The 18,675-nt window shown below is 35.8% G+C and overlaps 1 protein-coding gene across 4 annotated transcripts in view; it reads left to right on the top strand.

Moving 5' to 3' along the window:
- The window catches only part of LOC136418093 (uncharacterized), a 29,226-nt gene extending 12,161 nt beyond the window's left edge, over positions 1–17,065 (top strand). The window contains exons 1-2 of one of the 4 annotated variants that reach the window (XM_066404035.1): positions 9,296–9,312; positions 13,436–17,065. In XM_066404035.1, the coding sequence (XP_066260132.1) occupies positions 9,311–9,312; positions 13,436–16,622 (3,189 nt within the window). In that variant the 5' untranslated portion in view covers positions 9,296–9,310 and the 3' untranslated portion in view covers positions 16,623–17,065. Of the gene's footprint in view, positions 1–9,295; positions 9,313–9,475; positions 9,696–13,268; positions 13,379–13,435 lie in introns of those variants that run through there. The other 3 variants (XM_066404039.1, XM_066404038.1, XM_066404037.1) reach the window with 3 other exon arrangements.
- Positions 17,066–18,675: the final 1,610 nt, after the last annotated feature.

Genomic DNA, 18,675 nt, shown 5'->3' with positions numbered 1-18,675 from the left:
ATTTCCAAAAATGTGGGCAATATTCCGGAAATAAAAAGTTTTTTTCAAAAGATTATGCTTATAAAAGTTGTTTTGCAAAAACTCGTCCTTTCGGAAATACAGCTGTTCAAAATTTGATGAAAATGATATTTTTTAAATAACGTTTCGTCTAGGATGAAATTTGAAAAAATTATTTCAAAGTTATAAATTTATTTTTTATAAAATGTTATTTATTTTAATATTTAGGCGGTAAGGTCAAAAATACTCTCAAAATTTCATTACTTTTGTAAAATACGCGCTTTGACAAAAAGGCGTTTTTTTGGAAAACTGTTCGATTTACGTACATCAATCAAGAATACCTTTTTTCTTAGGTACACTGGACATATAATAAATCACGTAAGGGTTAAAAGAACCCAAAACTTCAAAAGTTCAAGAATAAAGAAGTTGGGGGTCGTCCCCCCTCCCCCTCCCAGAAGATGTAAAAAAAAGTGATAGGTCCTATCTTATCAACCTTGGTACGATACACGAGATACTTCAAATTCATGGAATACCATCAAGTGAAGAAAAGTTATTTGAAAAATACCATTTTTGTTATAAAATTTTGAAGAGCTGTATTCTTGTAAGAGTGAGTTTTTTGAAAACAGTTTATAAGCATAAGTACAATCTTTCGACAATAATTCTTCATTTCTGGAATGTTGCCCTCGTTTTTGTGAATACCCTGTATAATCTTATATTTGTCTATCGGTTCTCGAGATATTTGCGGTTCTATAGTTACGACCGGGATGAGAAAAAAAAATTGGTTTTCTCGCATTCCGACACCCTAAACTCAAACCGATCTTACAGGTTTAATGGTCTGATTTAGAACAGAAACACTCAGATATCAAACATAAAGAAACTATTTTCTTTCTCTCTTTTTTACCTTAATTTGAAAATGCGAAATTTGGAAATTTGCGGCAACAACAGTGTGATTCTATCTCTCTTACCTAAGATCATAAAACTGAGATTTCAGTAACCTTAATATCCAAACTCGCCCTAAAGACGATCAATCCTCCACTTCATTGCTCTTAACTATTATTGCAAGCTTTAAAGCGGTGTTAAATTACAAGTCAATAAACAAACAAACGACAAGTGATTGATGCACTGCAGTTTCAAATCTATCGATCCGAAGAAGGGCATTAGAGAAAGCCTCCAATGATTGATCTTTTCCTTCCGTTTCTTGTTTCCATTATTGAGATATTGAGAATAAAACCGTGAGAAGGATACAGCGAATGAGGTCATGAACTATTTGCCTGAGTCGAAAGCGTTAGATTAATTGAAATTAAATCAACACCTCGGATAAAATTAATTAAAGTTAAATTTAATTTAGTTTAACCTTTTTAAGCGGCTCTCCTCAATTGATGAGCCCAGAAGAGACAGATTTAATATTCTCATAATTTAATCTAGTTAATAGATCTAATGTGAGGTGATGAATAAATCAGTGTTAGAGCACATTAATTGTCACAATTTAATTGCATTTAGCTGTAATTTTTAACGGGTCACGAAGTTAAAGAATGTCCTTTGACCTTTTCTGAGATACTATAAATCTTTATTACTTATTATTGCGTAAGGCAATAAACATGAAATCATTTTTAAAAGGTGAAGTTTCTGTAAATTAGGTTCTCCTACACGCCCTGAGATTTTCAAAGTGGTAATAAATGAGTTGCGTTGTTCTTAATGATTTATTGCTTAGTTCACGCTGGAGGGAAATTAGCATAATTTTCAAGTAAAACTATATATTAATATTTTGTCAAGAATCGTCTGACAATACACGATTAATTATAAGAGTTGAGGGAAATTTCCATGTAGAAATCAGTAGGATTTGAAAGAGCCGGTTTAAGAAGGTTTTTGTTGCGGGAAATGCCTGAAAAAGTGCTGAAATTCTACTGAAAATCGAGACGGTCTAAGAAGCATTGAACGTGGCATTAAATTTTTTGAAATTGTGATTTACAGAAATCTCATGTTTTGGATTATTAACGTCTATGTTTTTTTTAAGTCTTATTGTTTGGAATATCAGGAAAAATACCCTAAATTTTGTAGAAAGTCTGGCCAATACCAGGACCACATTAATCATCTTGGGAAATTTTCATGTGGAGATCAGCATTTTTCTATTTTTACGATCACCATTTTATTGCTACTCTCTTTCCCTCAAGCAATAAAACTGAAATTTTGTATACCAAACGCCTGTGAATGTTTGATATTTTGTGGCTCAAAACAATTAAAAAAAAACCAGTAAAATTATGCAATAACTTTGGCTTATGCCGGGTCGCATCAAACATGGCATGAAATTTGCTGAAATTGGGAAAACCTTCTTTATAAAGATCAGCAGTTTTTACAAACTCTCAAATCGAAGTTTAAGTCAGTCTGCACACCTTAAATTTTTATTTTTCGTTAATTGTAGTAATAGAAAAAGCACTCAATTTGTTTTAGTTATATTCAGGCTAATATCAGGGCCGTATCAAAAATTCTATGAAATCATAAAAAACTCCCATCTATATGTAGATCAGCAGCCGTTGAATACTTAAACCGAAATTGAAGCTTTCCGGTAATCTGCACCAACGAAATCTTCAAATTTCGTTGCTGGAATAAGAACCAAAATTGCATAGTAAATCTGATTAAGATCAGAGCCATTAGCAATACCCATGTGTAGATGAATGGTTCTTAAAAGCTTCAAAACTAAAGTTTTGGACCATCCACACCTATGAAATTTTGGTATTTTGTTGCTTGAAATCTCCAAAAAATTAACAAAAATTTTACAATAAATCCGACCAATGTCAAGTCCGTAGGGTTCAGGTGAACCTACGCTGTATGGGAACCCCTACTATTGAAGCTAGAGGTTCAGCACTTACAGAATAGAATTAAAATGCAGTACAGACGGCAGGCAAACCTGAAAAAAACACAATGCAAAGTCAGAAAGACAATGAAATTGTTGAGATTTATCTTAAATCCCAGTTCATTTCTGGCCAAACTCATATGGAATCACCCAGTATTTCCGGGAAAACAATTTTATCTTGCAAAAACATAAGTGAATTAAGATTGAATGATTTGCTGCCGGATTTAGTCCTCCGATACAGTATTAGTAAAGTTATAAATCTTTTTTTTCTGCAAATTTTATTAAAAATACCTTATCTGGGGTTATCAGACGTTCATAGGGGGGAATTATTGATTTTCCGGAACGGGACATGTCCCACAGGGAAATTGCACGAACGATGGGGGTTACACAAGGGATTGTTTTAAAAACTTATTCAGGACTTCTGGAGTTGAGAACCCTAAAAAATAGGCCTAGTCGTAGCAGAGTCACTACAGAAGATCAGGGACGCTTTTTAGTCCAAATAGCAAGGAGAAATCCCATGACATCTCACCCCGAGCTTCGAAGGCAACTTTTACAAGCTAGAGGTGTTAGAATTTTTGTTAAAATTGTCAGAAAAAAACTTTGAGTACGAGGGCTTTTCAGCAGAAGACAGCTAAGGGTTCCATACCTATCAGTGCAAGATAAGTTCACCGTTTAACACGTTCAGTACCAGCGGTACCGTCGGGTTCCCTCGAGCGGAGCCGACGGTGCACGATGTGTATCATCAGCGGCGAAAAGTCGGTGATACGCGTCGTGTACCACCGAAAAGTGGTACCGTTGCAAATTATGGAATATCAATAACATGCGGATGCAAAACACAGTTATGTTAAAAAATACCATTAATCTTGATAGATGTCGTGAATACTGAAATTCAACCCGGCAATGAAAGTGTTAAATTGGTGTTTAGAGCACCAAAACTGGACGGTTCGAGACTGGCGAATTGTCTTGTTTTCGGATGAAACCAGAATTGGCCTACAATCAGACAACCGGCGATTTGGTGTTTTAAGAGGTCGTGAGAGACGGGTTAGGCCTCGAGCTATTCGGTTTGTTTCCAGATACAAAAGAGTATTTTGGCGGTACAAAGAATGTTTTGGCGTGGCATTGTGATTGATGAAAAGCCCACTTTAATTCTCATTAGACAAACACCAACAGGTCCTAGATATGAGGATCTAGTGCTGCCACCCGAAATAATGCTCTGGATAGGTGCTTTTGGTGGTTGTATTTCACTCATGCACGACAATGCACCTCCACATACCAGCGGAGCTAGTAATAATTTTTTAGAAGCGGAAGATGTGACGGTTTTAGATTGGCCTTCTTGTTCGCCGGAGCTTAGTCCAATTGAGCGCTTGTGAGATAAGATTAAAAGAATGATTAGAGTCTTGGCCACGCCGAACAATTACCACAAGCGATTTTAGAAGAATGGAGAAATGTTCCCCAAGAAGCCATTGACAATTTGATAAAGAGCGTGCCTCATCGAATTCGTTCTTGCATTATCGTTAGAAGAAGTAGTATTGATTATTAAATTGAAAAAAACCTAATATATATTTTTTTATTTTCGTTTAACTTACATTTAATTTTCAGAGAAATTTATATTTTTTGTTATTTTTTTAAATTTTAGAATTTGTTTCGGTAACTTTTTTTTATAATAAAGCGTTTTTGGATAAATTGCTTTTTATCTCAAAAAGATTCCCTTGATATGTAATATTGTTTTTTCGTAATTACTGAGTGATTTCATACACATTGGGTTGTGTGTACATTAAAATAAACATTATCATTATCAGGCAACAGTCCCTAAACCGTGCCTTTGGCAAATATGTAAAACGAACCTATGGCGAGTGTTTTCGACTACTAACAAAGGTGATAACGATCCCCAATTAGCACGTCTCCTTTGAGTGCTTTCATACAATAGCTTTTTCATTGATTCTATGGCTTTGCTGCATCATCAAATTTTCAGGATCAATTCCATCCATTGAATTCCATCAGTATCAGGGGACACTGATTCAATTCAATCAACTCCGGAATCCGGGAAAGCAAAAAATCAACATGAAACATAACCAATTCCCGGATTTTATCCAAAGCTCGTTCTTATTTATTCCGCTCAGCAGATGCGTTAATCTTCGTCATGAAATTTCCTTGGCAAATTTGCTTTGTTACGCAAACCTCAATTAACTCCTTAATTAGGGCTTTGGAAAGACTATTCAAAGCGATTCTATTACGGCTTTAAATAATAAATTTCTTAAATGCTCGTTGGAATTAAAGACGCATCAGTGACTTGCAGCTGCATTTAGAGTTCCTCGTTAGATAAAACAGCTTTTACAGTAATAAATTATTATAGGATTTATCGGCTCTAACCCAGTTACTTATTCAATTATACCGCCAACGATAAGCTGGGCAATAATTCTCTACACAGTCAATATGATAGTTTCTCTATCTCCAATATGAATACTACATCATCCGAAATATGTATAGTGCATGTATCGTTGGTGAAACGTGGCTTAATCGATGAGGTAATAAGTTTTCCATTTTTTAAGATTATGTAAGTGTATCTGTTGAACACGTTTATCCGAATCAAATTTGTTTTAACGGGAGGAAGTCATGAAATTTTCAGAAAAATCAATTGTTTTAGAATCATTTCCCACCAGGATAATTTCTTTGATATCAAAAAACATTTAAAAAAACGCGAAATAATCCCCTTGAGTGGTACGGTGATAAGATCTCAGAAACAGTAGGAGCTAAAAATTTGGACGTAAAGCTAATCGAAAGAGGGAGAAATTACCCATATTTCCCCTTTGCCTTAAAGCGCACTAGTTTCTGTCGATTTGAGAGAAAAATAACCCAAAATTCCAATGTTTTAGGTCCTCTTGGAGATTCCAGAAGGAAAATACATTCTTTAGAGGATTCTTAGACGGAATCAAAAATTTTTCAAACCGTGAGAGCCCTATTTTTTCCTAAAAAATCTGTTACATTAGAATCATCGCTAACTCAACTATTTTCCTAAATATCGTCAGAAAGCTTAAGAGAAGCGCGAAATGCGTGGTGGGATTGTTCCATTTGAAATTCTCCCCAAAATATTTTTTTTGTTAATTTTTTGGTACCACTCTTTACTCAAACGCCAATATTTGGAAACCATAGGATCTAGAATTTTCGGTGAAACACCAATTGAAAGAGCATGAAAATACGCATCTTTTTCCCGCCAACCCAGTTCCTGCTATTTTAAAAGGGAAAACGCAAACTTTCAGTGCTTTATAAACACATACCCATACCAGTAGCACCTATTACAACACTTGAAATTGCACTCCTGAAAAATGTATCAATTTCTTAGAAAGGCTTAAGTACCATACAACCATGTACCCGACAGCTTCTATCTACTTGCACCCCATGAACTTCAAAATTTAATATCAACGGAAATCCATTTCGATCCGGCCAAAAAACACAAATTTCGAGAAAAAAAAGGTGCCCTTCATCTTTGCACCCCTGCAATTTATTCTGATGAATAATTTATTACAGATTTCTAGGTTAACTTAAAGTAGAATAGAGCCTCGTTTTAACGCCCCGCTGGCATTTGTATCTTTAATAATTACCAAGTTGCAGGCCCTTAATTGTTAAATAATTCTTTAACACTTTTTTTAACTTTTCCCGAAAATTAAGAAATGTAGTTCTCATTTTCTTTTTTTAGATTGCGAATTTCTTTGGTTTCCACATTTATTCACATCACGTGTGAATAATGTCTATAAAATGCGTTTCGTTTAAGGATTACAAGCCAAAAACTGAATTTCAAAAATTTTTCCAATAGGACTATGAAATTTTTGAAAAAAGTTAGTTGTTGCATAATCATCCTCAACTGGGCTAATTTCCAAGATATCCTTATGGAACGTAAGAAAAATGTAAAATAACGTTCCCAATGGAGCAGTTCCTTCCTAAATTTCCTCCCTAAGTAGTCATTTCTGATATCGTTTTCGTACCTCGCTCCATTTAAGCGCCAATATCTCGGAAACTGTGGGTGCTACAAATTTGAATCTAACATTTATCTAAAAAGAAAGGAAATTAACATCTTCCTCCTTATTCCAAAATACGAAATTCCCATTAATTTAAAAGAAAAACGCGCGTAATCTGTAGGTTTTGCATACCCACATCAGAATATCTAAAGAGTTAAAAAGGACAATTCAGTTATTGTCGTCATTGTCTAAATATTTTCTTTGAGCTCGTCATTTACCTGGAAACGCCACAATGGGCCGCTAATTAATGCGTCTGTAGAAACAATTGTACTGAGGGATTTTGTAATAATTAATTTATTAGTATGCCGATAGTTGTCTAATAATAAGACCTATTGTGTCTGCAGCCAGGTGATTTGGTCCCATGTACGTGTTCATAAATTAGACTTAACAGAATACCTTTAGGAGACCATTTTATTTATAAAATCCTAGGAATGTTAGTTACATAAGCAGCTTTCCAATCCCATTAATTATCCACGTTTTGAGCCAAAGACTCAGGAAATAAAGTAATAGATAAAAGCCAGTAATAGTCTGGGATAGGTGCGGGGCAATATTTCATATTCTTAGTGGGGTTAAGTTATGAACACTTTAAGACATAAATCGGGTTTTAAAATATATGAATGGAATTTGCGGGCCGTTATTGAGGCTTTTAAAGTACTTTTATGAAGCTTCGACAAAGCACTCTCTAGTTTCGTTCAAGAGTATCTCAGTGTTAAAAATTGAATCGACTCGATTTTGAATAGTCTAAAAAAAGTTTAACTCATTTCTGACATTTCTGAGAGATTTTCTGTCCAGAATTCTTGAACTCTTCACCATTCTAACGATTAGTGCAAAGCTCGCTTTGTCATAAAACAGATACTCGAAAACAAGAAAAATCATTTGTTGTGAATACTAGAAAATACTTAGAGAATTCAGCAAGTGTGAATAATAAAACGAGTGTGAAGCCCATTGGCTGAAAATCGAGAATTTTTCAACTTTTCTACAATACTCTGATGAAAAATATGTTCTAAGTATCAGAACAAAGTTCAGTGCATTCGCCAAATGTCAGGAATTTTGTAACCCCAAATTTCCAAAGGTGCCCTCTTTTAGCGAAAGTGAGTAAATCGGCACGATATAGAATACAAAGATAAAAAGATGATGCATGAAAATGAATGCTCAAAAAATCCATAGTCGAGAACATGCCAGACGCTTTCGCCAAATATCAAGAATTTTTTAATTTTTCACGAATTTCCCCCAAAATAATTCGGCACCGAACCATTGGTCAAACTTGACGGGATGATGGATAGGTTTCAATATGAGGACATTTTCGAGCAACTTATGTTACCATTTGCAAATTGCAAAAAAATGACTTTAATACGGCATTTTCAGCACGACAATGACCCAAAACATTCATCCCGTCTACTTAAAAATTGGCTGAGAGAACATCAAATTACTGTCTTAGAGTGGCCACCTCAATCACCGGATTTAAATCCTATTGATCATCTCTAGAAACACCTAAAACGAGAAATTAAAGCCAAGAATGTGCCCAATCAAAATGAATTGTGGTAAATCCTGCACGAAGATTTCCTGGTTGAAAATTTCCATCTGCAAGTCTAGTCGATTCAATGCAACGTCGATATCAGACTGTTGTAAGTTCATAAGGATATGCTACTAAATATTAGTTTATTTAATGTTCTGATTTGTTTTTAATAGAATCTGCAAAGTAGTCCATTCTTTTGCCCAGATCGGTTCCAGTTTTTAATATACGCAGAAATTAATGCAACATTTTTTATTCATAATATTATTGAAAATATATCTGGGTTTTTTGCATTACATGGTTATTTTTCAGTAATCAGTATTTTGACGTGAACTTATGATACCTTTAGAATATTCCATACTTTTGGCCACCACTGTATGTATGTATGGATGTAGATTCATTCACAGTAGAAATATTCGAATAATCTGAAGCACTCGTAACTTTGATTGAAGTCACCATAGTGTGTACACTTTTCCACCATTTCGTTGGTCCTTAATACACAGTAAATCAAGAACAAGAGAGTGTTGATATATTGCTTTACGTATGTATATAAGTGGTAGCATGAGCTTCCTGTGTTGCGGAATTTATAGCACTTAAGCACGCACTTGTCTAGGATTAAATTGTATGAGTATTTCCCTAGGAATAAACCCCTACTAAAATTGCTCAAAGCTATTTTTACTCCCTCATGAGGGATGTTAATTTGGGAACAGGAAAACGCATCCTCCAGCCGTTACATTTCCTGCTCGTAGTAGTTTTAATGGAAGTGCGCTTCAATAACTTATCTCCTATTGACTTTCCGATAGCGAAAAACTCAATATGTGCATTTAACGTTCGTTTGCATAAATCCACACCTACACACAACAAGATACGAATATGGCAATTCAGTTTTCCTTCACTTCTTTGTGATGCCTAAGGCAAATTTGAGTGCCAGCTATCATGTAAGTTCTCATTTGCTTTGAGCTTTAATTATATACAAACTCCCGGTTTTATAAACATTTGAATGCAGCTGCACCGGTCGTAAAAAGGTACATGCGTGACTTTAAATGATTTCGCTCTTTTTTAGTGCTCAGGTTCAGCTCAAACGTCTGTTTCAGTCAGAAGCATTCAGTGCGTTATGGGCGATATTTGGCTTTTGCCTTTTCTTTAGTACTTAGTGCTCCGACCAGTTGAAGGTCAATTTGTTTTAATGATGATGGTGGTACTTATTACTTATATACGGGTGTAATGTATAATTAGTTTTTCCTGGTGGACAGTGGCTGGTTTTGTGATTTGTGTTAGGAAATTGAAAGTGTCGGATAAGCGGGCTGGCTGTTGACATAAAGTATGTTGGTGTAAATGAAGTTTTTATGAATGCCGTAATTTGGTAATTTTTATTGTTTAGCTCTTCAATTTTAGTCCTACTTATCTTGGTCAAAAATACGTATCTTCTTTGTTTTCAAAGGGCAAAATGCGCAAAGCAACACCTTTCACCGTTTCCGAGATATTGTCCAAAATACTCGAGAAAAAATATCAAATATAGTGATTTTAGGGGATTTATAAACTGGAAAATCACCCCGAGAAAGCACTTTTGTCGTAGTTTTCCGAAGTTTTCTGATGATGTCGAAGCAATGAAAAACAATTTTTAAATGGTCTACATATGGTCTAGGAAAAAAGGGTGTTTCATTTATAGTGTCCAACTTCGAAGAAATTGCACCTGTTTCAAAACCCTTATTACGCCTAGTTTGTTGGGCTCCATCATTATAGTGTCTTTAAAGTACCAGAAAGAAAAAAAAGGGTTTCTTTAAATGCGCTATAATTTGTGAAGATTTTCATGCAATCCAGAGCTTTATCAGCATCGAATTTACCTTACTGAAAAAAAATTGTTCCATAGTGCGCGATTTTCGAAAGTATGTTGGCCTTAAAAACTCTACACCATTGTTTTTTTATGTGTTGTTTAAAGTTGTCCCTATTTCCCAAAATTAGGAAAGTTTAACTATTTTCTTCGACATTTTAAAAACTAGATGGTTTTATTTAACGTGTAAAGCTGTGTAGCGTTTACAAGAAATTGCAGGGCTCAATCAGTGTAAAATTTAACATAGAGACCGAAGAGAAAGTATTCAAAAAGTTTTTTTTTAAATGCGAAACGACTTCAAGACATAAAATGTTACTGATATTTAGTTTATTTTTAAGTCTCCAGATTTATACAAATTAATAATAGTTCGTAGAGATTTGCAAGAAATACTCGGGGATGTATATTAAATTTACTATTCACAAGGAGCACTTTTACAAAATATCTGAATTTCAAATGTTTTTAGTTATTTTTAAAATCTTGGAACACCACTGTGCAGATTTTTGTGAAGTCCAGTGTCGTATCAGAATCATGAGTAATTTTAGAATATCGTAACAGTCTTAAAAAAATTATAGCCGCTGGGAGTATTTCGCAACTTTGTATCTTTAAAAGTTGTTTAGGCATCCTAAAATATATAGAAATTTACATGTAAAGCTAAGCTACGCAAAAAAAATTAAGTTTGCTTCAACTAAGTGCTAAGTTTCATGGTTTCCGAAAAAAAAAATGGAAAAAGTTGAAATTTAGTAGTAGTTGGGAGATTTTGTAGTAGTAAGACTTAACTAAAAAAGCACTTATAACATTTATTTAATGCTTTGTGGTAATATCTCGTAAATAAAACTGTTTGGGGATGGTTCTGAAAGAAGCGATTTTGCTAGAAATGTTTAAGGCCCCCTTTAAAAATATTGCAAGTTCGGATTTCTTCTTATAGCTCCTAAACGAGAATATTATAGTATATGCATATGATTCGGATAAATGGAGGGAGCAAGACGCCGAACAGTGTGGCAAAAGAGAATTGAAAACAAGTTGAATGGTTTTTGAGAAGAATCGGAAAAGTTTAATAATTTTATATCAATTTTTAAGCTATGTAATTCCGTCATTACTAGAATTAGCATACCAATTTCGACGAGGCTTCGCTCAGGAACCCCAATCCTCCAATTTAATTAGCTTATCATGATTATAGGTATGTATACATATATGAGTATAATAAATCTTCTCAGAGAGAAACTGAGTTGTACTGTTGCCACATTTTACTCATGGATTAAAGGAATTAAGAACTTTTCCAGCTAAAAGAGGTTAAAACGGGGGTTTTTAAGATGTATATACATATATATGTATATGGTAAAACGCGGGATTCGGGGAAATATGAAGATCGAAATAATTCCGCTTTTTTCCTTTTTATGAAGTCGTTAGAATCAATACAGTGATGTAGCAAAAACTTCATATCTCTCTCTGTTAAATTTATGGATGTTGAAATTTTGCACCTTTTTTGTTGTCCGCACTTGCACCGACGTGCAATCGCGATAACTTTTTTCGTTCTCGTGATATTCAAGCCCAAGGTACTCAAGAAACAAACATCAAAATTTCCATTTTGCATTATTTTGGAAGGGAAAAAGTAAACTGAAGGGTTTTTCTAGTGAAAAACCAAGGGAAACGTTCAACTAAAAAGCCTTTTGTTGTATTTTTTTGTTTTCGAATTGTGTATAATAAATGTAACCAGAATGGAGATGATTCAGAAATTATCGATCTTGCTTGAAAGTTGTATCGGTTCTTTTGAAAAACTTTGAAATATCTTTTATTTACCTAAATTTGCCGAAACAGTTTCATTTAGGGAAAGAGAAAACGCCTTATAGTCCTCTAAGGTTTGTTTTTTTCTGGCTACTATACCTGAGAATATACATACAACTGATTAATATTGTAGAAAAGTGAGTTGAGTTATGGTAAATTAGGGAGGAGGTTTCAAACAGGCAGTAAATAGCTCAAATATTTTTAATTGTCGAATATATATCATTTTGTGTTAGCGAAAAAGTGACAAAAATAGCGTTGCATTTCTCCTCAAAATTAATGATTAAAAAAAATTGTGCGTCACGCTATAACCTGAATTAACCAGCACCTATGCCAAAAGTGACCATAAACTTGACCTAATAAATGCTGACCCCGGTATTTTTCTTGAAGATGATTTATACAGGATATGACTACACCACTTTTTTCTTTTCAATCTACCATCATGCCTAACGTCATGCTAAAGGAAAAAGCGGTATAGAGAGACAAATTTTCAATTTTCAAAAAATTCTCAATTCAGTTCTACCAAGTTAGTATCAGGCAAGTTCTATTGGCTCTGAGAACTTTATTAGAGGCATCAATTGATTCTTTGTATAAACAATTAAGAATTTTATGCCCCTTTAGCTTTCATGGAAAAGAACCAGACTTTACTACCACCTATTTTTATACAAAAATGTTTCTCGCAATGGTTCATCACCCCAAATTTCCCGGACATAAACAGGCCACATGGGAATTTCCTCGTCAAATCTGTAGATTAAAAGTCCAAAAATAAATCCTACCTCGATATTCCCAGCAAGGTATATAAAAGTGGCCGATTTGTTTACGTTTTGAATAAACAAACCCCGAGATCAAGAACACGGCATCTCACCTTGAAATCTTTAATAATACTGCGTCTCGACCAGTGGCGTTTCATATGAAACCTGAGAAGGAACCTCAAGATACGCTACTGGATAAAATCCCGCTGAGAATCGTATAAATTCTTCGAAAGATTGTTTGAAACACATGCGGCATCAAATTCGCTTATTCTGCGGCACGTAAACAGGCTTTGAGCTCTGACCTTGTCCATCTAATAATATGCAATTATTCTTAACTAGGTCCAAATTAAAAAAGTTGCTATTCATGATAATGAATGGAAAAGATACAAGCTGCACAAACCAACTTTTTCCAGTCGTAATTTGTATTTCAAATACATAGAACCAACTTGCACACCCTACTAGCGTGCTTTATTCTTAATTTTCGACTACAAATCGCAATAAAATATTGCTATCTGTGCAATGTGTTTGCCATACGTTTTACTGATAAACCCATATCTGAGATATTTGTTCCCTTTTATGCCTCGAATGATGTTCACTTACCCACCTTTTTGATAACAAAACAGTGCTAAAGCGAATACCCTGGTATGATCGTAAACTCAGTTTTTGCGTGGTATGTACAAAGTTCTGTGTTTGTTTCAGGAGGAAGCTAGTGAACAGTGGAACTATGCCGGCCCCAGAACCACCACTGGCCACCCCACCAGAACCATCAGACGACAAGACTGTCTTTAATCTTTTATCGAACATCAAAGACTACGAGACCAGTACCACTAGATCGCAACTGATAGAACCTGATGAAGACATCGCAATTTTAAAGCATGATCCTAAAACTAACGAGACAGTGATCAATAAAACTGCGTACTTGAAGCTTCATAAAAGTTTGTCTCCGGACATTTCCAGTACCGTAGACAAGATCAAAGAAAAGTTCGAAAATCAGCCGGACAAAATTGAGACTATCGAGTCTTTGAAGACCAAATATTCGCCTTCTGCTTTGGGGTATTCTAGCAGCAAACCCTCGGTAAAACCTAGAAAATCTAGGTTGAGCAAAAGCCAAATTATTTCGCCTTCAAAGGGGGAAGTATCGGCGAGGAGGAGCTTGAATATCGAGCCTAAGAAACGTAAAGATGTGAACTCGAACGATTTACAAAAAAACGAAGAAAACGTGGAATATATAACGATAATCACAAAGTCTGATTCAGAAGAAAGTGTGAACAAAATCGAAAAAGAACTAGCGGTTTTTACCATGGATAAAAACAGGAGGGTCAGTAGTTTTCGTAGAATTTTAGCGGTTTTTGGTAAGAAGAAGAGGGACAAAGCTGAAGACAGGCAAAACGGAGATAATTTGCAGAATGAAAGTGCATTTAGCAGGCAGTCAGCCTTCAGACACACTACTGGGGCTGAAAGGAATAACACCAAGCTTCAAAGAAGTGATGGCAATCATAAAGACATTGAAAGGGATTTTGGTCAAGTGCGCATAAGTGAATTCAACCAATCAAAGCCTGAAAACAACATTCAAAGGAACCAATTCATTCCTATGGACAAACCTTCATATAACACCTACATGAACGTCCCGAATATTAACAAGTACATTGACACTAGTTCCTCGGCTAGTACTCTCGAATCAGATAGATCAAATCTTCACCAAAAACCACCACAAGAAGAAGAGGTGGACGTCAGGAATCATTCTTCATTTAGACCTGCAAGGATTTCTGATAACAGAAGAGACACTCCTCCAAGGCTTACGGAGACCATAAAACCGGATGTCAGGCTTGTGAATCCAAAAGCACTGATTCCAATAAACTCCGAAAGAGCTTTGCCAAACCCCTATCAAAATGGAAATGGAGATACGTCCCCCATATCCCTAATAGTTCGAAGCAAACCCGCGTCGCAAAGCACCCCCAATGGGAGACCATATATGATAGAAGAAACCTACGGCACTGTGTTTGACAGCCTGGATAGTCGCCATAGGACGTCTCGAAATAACCTTGTTGAAGGGACAAAGCTGAAACTACCTCCAAACAGGGAAATAGTGCCCTTATCCCCTAGGGTAAAATCTCCTATACCCTCAGATAGTATCAGCACTGACAAAATTATAGCTACGGAGCTGCTAAAGTCTAAGAGAGCTCCCAGCAAAGAACAATTATTGAGTCATCAACGACTTGAAATTGATATAGATTATCCAGACAATATCAACGATTCACCAAATATCAGCAACAAACCTCCGATAGCAGAGAAGCCTCCTCTAAGCTTGCCACGTCCAGAAACCGATTCTAGGAGAACTAGTCAAACTAGAAGCAGCAATGAAAGTGTCGTTTTAAGACACCCGAACTATCAGTATATGTCCCAACAAAACCTCTCGCCAAGAAGACCTATCACGCCTTCAGGAGGCCAATTCCTGGAATCTCCTAAAACCCCCCAAAAGGAGGACATGAGGAAAAGCGTTGAGGCCTACTACTGGAACGAAATAAAAAAGCTGAAAGACCAGGAGAACTATCAGCTATACATGATGCAAATGCAATATGGGTATTTGCCAGTTGAAGCTACGAGGAGATCCAGAAGTATGTCTCCTGTAGCAAGCAGGAACGGGAGGAGGAGCTTGAGTTTGCCTAGAGAGTCTCGACAGCCTCAAATCCTGCCTGAACCATTCTACCCTAATATTATTCCAGAGAATAGAGCCGTGGCAAATCAAATGCAACTAAGCCTACAACAAAGCTTACAACCAAATCTACAACCACAACCGAGAAGCATGCAGCAATTGCAGTTCCAGCAGCAACAATACTTCCAAAGAAATACCCCTGAAAGGAGCACAGTAGATGGAAGCAACCATCGAAAAATCGACGGAACTAACAGTCTCTATCGACCAATAATTAAAAGAGGGAGCCTTAATACTCCTCCTTCTCGCACAGTACCTGAGGATTCTTTAAAAAGGAAAGTAAGCTTTTCTGGAGGGCAAGAATTAAGGCCTCAAGGGTGGCCTACTAGGAATGGATACACTCAAAGCCCTCCTCAAAGGAGGATTGAGAAAATTCTTAGTCAAGGCGATGATGAGGTCTTCTTGCCACAGCCTAGTGACGAGGATTTGTATTACAGTCCCGTGAGGCAGAACTACGGGGAGCCGAGGTATGTACTCAGAGCTGGTCAAAACTCTTTGTATTTACATCAAAGGCAGCCCATTGAGAATCCCCATAGAGCCAGACCAGTTAACAGGCAAGAGGAATTGTATGGACAACCAGTGGATGCTGTAAGACCTCTATCTAGACATGGCTCCATTCAAATTCAAGAGGAAATCTACGGGCAACGCCCTCCTAGTAAAAGAATGTCTTACCAGAATGTCAATCCAAGACTCCCCCTGCAAGAACCCCAAAGAAGACCACTAGTGAGAAGAGAAATTATAGTGAACGATGAAATATTCGGGCAATTTGGAGGCTACACCCCCTCAGTTCAGCAGCAATACTACCCCCCAAAGCAAGTGTCGGTAAACAATAGGATTTGTGATATTTATGGGCAAATTCACGATCCCGACCAAACCAAAGTGAATCAAAGTGGGGTGTTAATGGGGCAAATGCGTGGCCCTGCTGAGAATTTTGTGCGAAATAGTCGGTTAACCTCGAGTGCCAACGATATGTACCTTAGGGCGCCTCAAAGGTACCCCATTGAAACCCTATATGGGAGGATCGAGCAAAGTGGGCCCCCTACCAGGCCCCTACCGCCCGTGCCCTTGAAAAAAGGCGTGATTTCAGACAATGAAAGCGGGTCAGATGCTAGTGAAATGCAACGAATTTTCAATAGCTCCAAAAGTAACAAGAAAAGGGGTATTTTTGGCAAGTGATTGAATTTCATTATTGTCCTTGATGTGATTGTACTTTTAGTATCTTATTTAATTATATGGAGTATTAATGTCAATACGTGTTTCTGATTAGCAGCAATCTAATCTTATCAGTAATTGAAGAATTTTGTTATTGACATTAAGCACTCTCTTACTTCCTTCTAACAGTAGCGTCATCTTGGGGGTAAATTATTTATTTGTTTTTGACTATAATAACAGTATTAGTTCCATGCTTTTGTTGTTGCGCTTATAAATAATTTTTAGTCTTAAGAGAATTTCCGTATAATTTACTAAAATTGTCTGTGTTATTTAGGAAATTAATATTTTATGTTTTTGGCCTTTGACACCAATCAAAAGAGGTTTTGCATGACTTTTTTTGTATATTTTCCTGGAGAATTTTGTACTATAACTGCAACGAATAAATTATAATATATTTGTTTATAAAGCGTTGTTGGTTTCATTTATAAAAATTACTGAAATCTTATTACAATTGTCCAGTAAGTACTCAGAATAATATCATTTTTACCACGAAATGGCAACGCCGCGTTGTGCATTTGTTTTCCAGTATTGACGTCAGACCTTGAAACAAATTGCGGTTAGAAATAAATGAACAACGTTGCTAAACTGCGGAAAAAAGAAACTTCTACTTAAATATTTGAAAAGGGAAAATTATTCATCAAATCTAATGCATTTTAATTAAAAAAAGTTAAACTACATATCAGAGCTAATGCAGGAAGTAACATTATTGTTAATTCTCAGTTCAAGTCCAAAAGTTTCTGGACATATCTGGAGACCAACAGTATTGATTTGGGTAAGCATAATAATTCATGAGGGATAATTTTCATTTTGAAGAACCTGGGGGGTTTTACAGCATTTTCTAGGAGTTTTTTTAGTTTCAAAGGGCTCTCCAAATTTATTATTTCGAGATTCCTGCTGAACGTATTTAAGGCTCCCGAGGGAATTTTTAGGGTTCCAAATGTTTCCCCTCGAATTTTGAGGTTAAGGGATTTTGGTCTGAAATTCATGGGTTCGTGTTCGTCCACAGCGACTTTCTCGAGCTTCAGCATTTAATTCTCGTGTAGAAATCTATTTGAGGTCCGTTCCAGTAATACGTTTTTCAATTTTGAGGAATTCTGAACTAAAAGAATATATATGAGCTTTCCCAGCAAGATTTTCTGCTTTGAAGGGTTATAGAGTGACGTAAGGTACCTTAACCTTGCATTTTTTTAAAGGCTTCTTTTTAAAAGGTTTCCAAACTGACCTGAATTAACCTGGAAAAGAGGTATGAGGTTGTGATCAACCAGGCAGTGGCCACGCGGTATTTTAAGTTTGTTTTCCAATTAGCTAAGCAACATTGCCAGACTGCGTAAAAAATTAATTTGGAATTATTTTCATAAAAGCAAGAATTCTTAAAGCTTTCTGAATTTTGTTAAATCATAGCACTCAATATTTCCTGACCATTACAAAATCGATACTAAATTTAATGTTTTTGAGAGAGCATATTCTCAGCATCTTCATATTCTCAGTCTCCAAATTATTTTATTTTAAGGACTCGTTAAGAAACCTGGGACGTTGAACAGTTTCGAGACCAGTCTAGAAGTACGTAGGTATCGATTTAAGTTGCAAACTTAAGTTAAAAGATTTTCGAGAGTTTTACAATAATTTATGATTGAAAATGGGTTTCAAGGTTCCCTAAGACAATTGTGGTGATTTGCAATTCCTGAAAAATGTTTAACAATTTACAAATGTTGAAGGATTTGGCAAGGCAAATTCTTAAAAATATCTTAGAAATTCAAAATAACTTTAGCAGAAAGCTACAAATAATGGCTTGGGGAACGCCAAAACCTACCTCAGAGACAAAATGTTCTCAAAAGTTAAGTTTTTGTAAAGTCCTGGAATTATTATCGCAAACATCTTTTAACAACTATAATTATTACTTAAATCGATACCTGTTTCCAGGCTTGTCCAGAAATTGCCAAAAATCATAGATTTCTTAACAATTGGTAATACTGAGATAAACTGGAGATTCAAGATGTGGAGACTTATAGAATTTTCC

Source organism: Euwallacea similis, chromosome 32 (genome assembly GCF_039881205.1).
Source record: "Euwallacea similis isolate ESF13 chromosome 32, ESF131.1, whole genome shotgun sequence".
NCBI classification, from domain to species: domain Eukaryota; kingdom Metazoa; phylum Arthropoda; class Insecta; order Coleoptera; family Curculionidae; genus Euwallacea; species Euwallacea similis.
The sequence above is the reverse complement of the archived record's forward strand: the minus strand, read 5'-3'. Positions and strand labels throughout refer to the sequence as shown.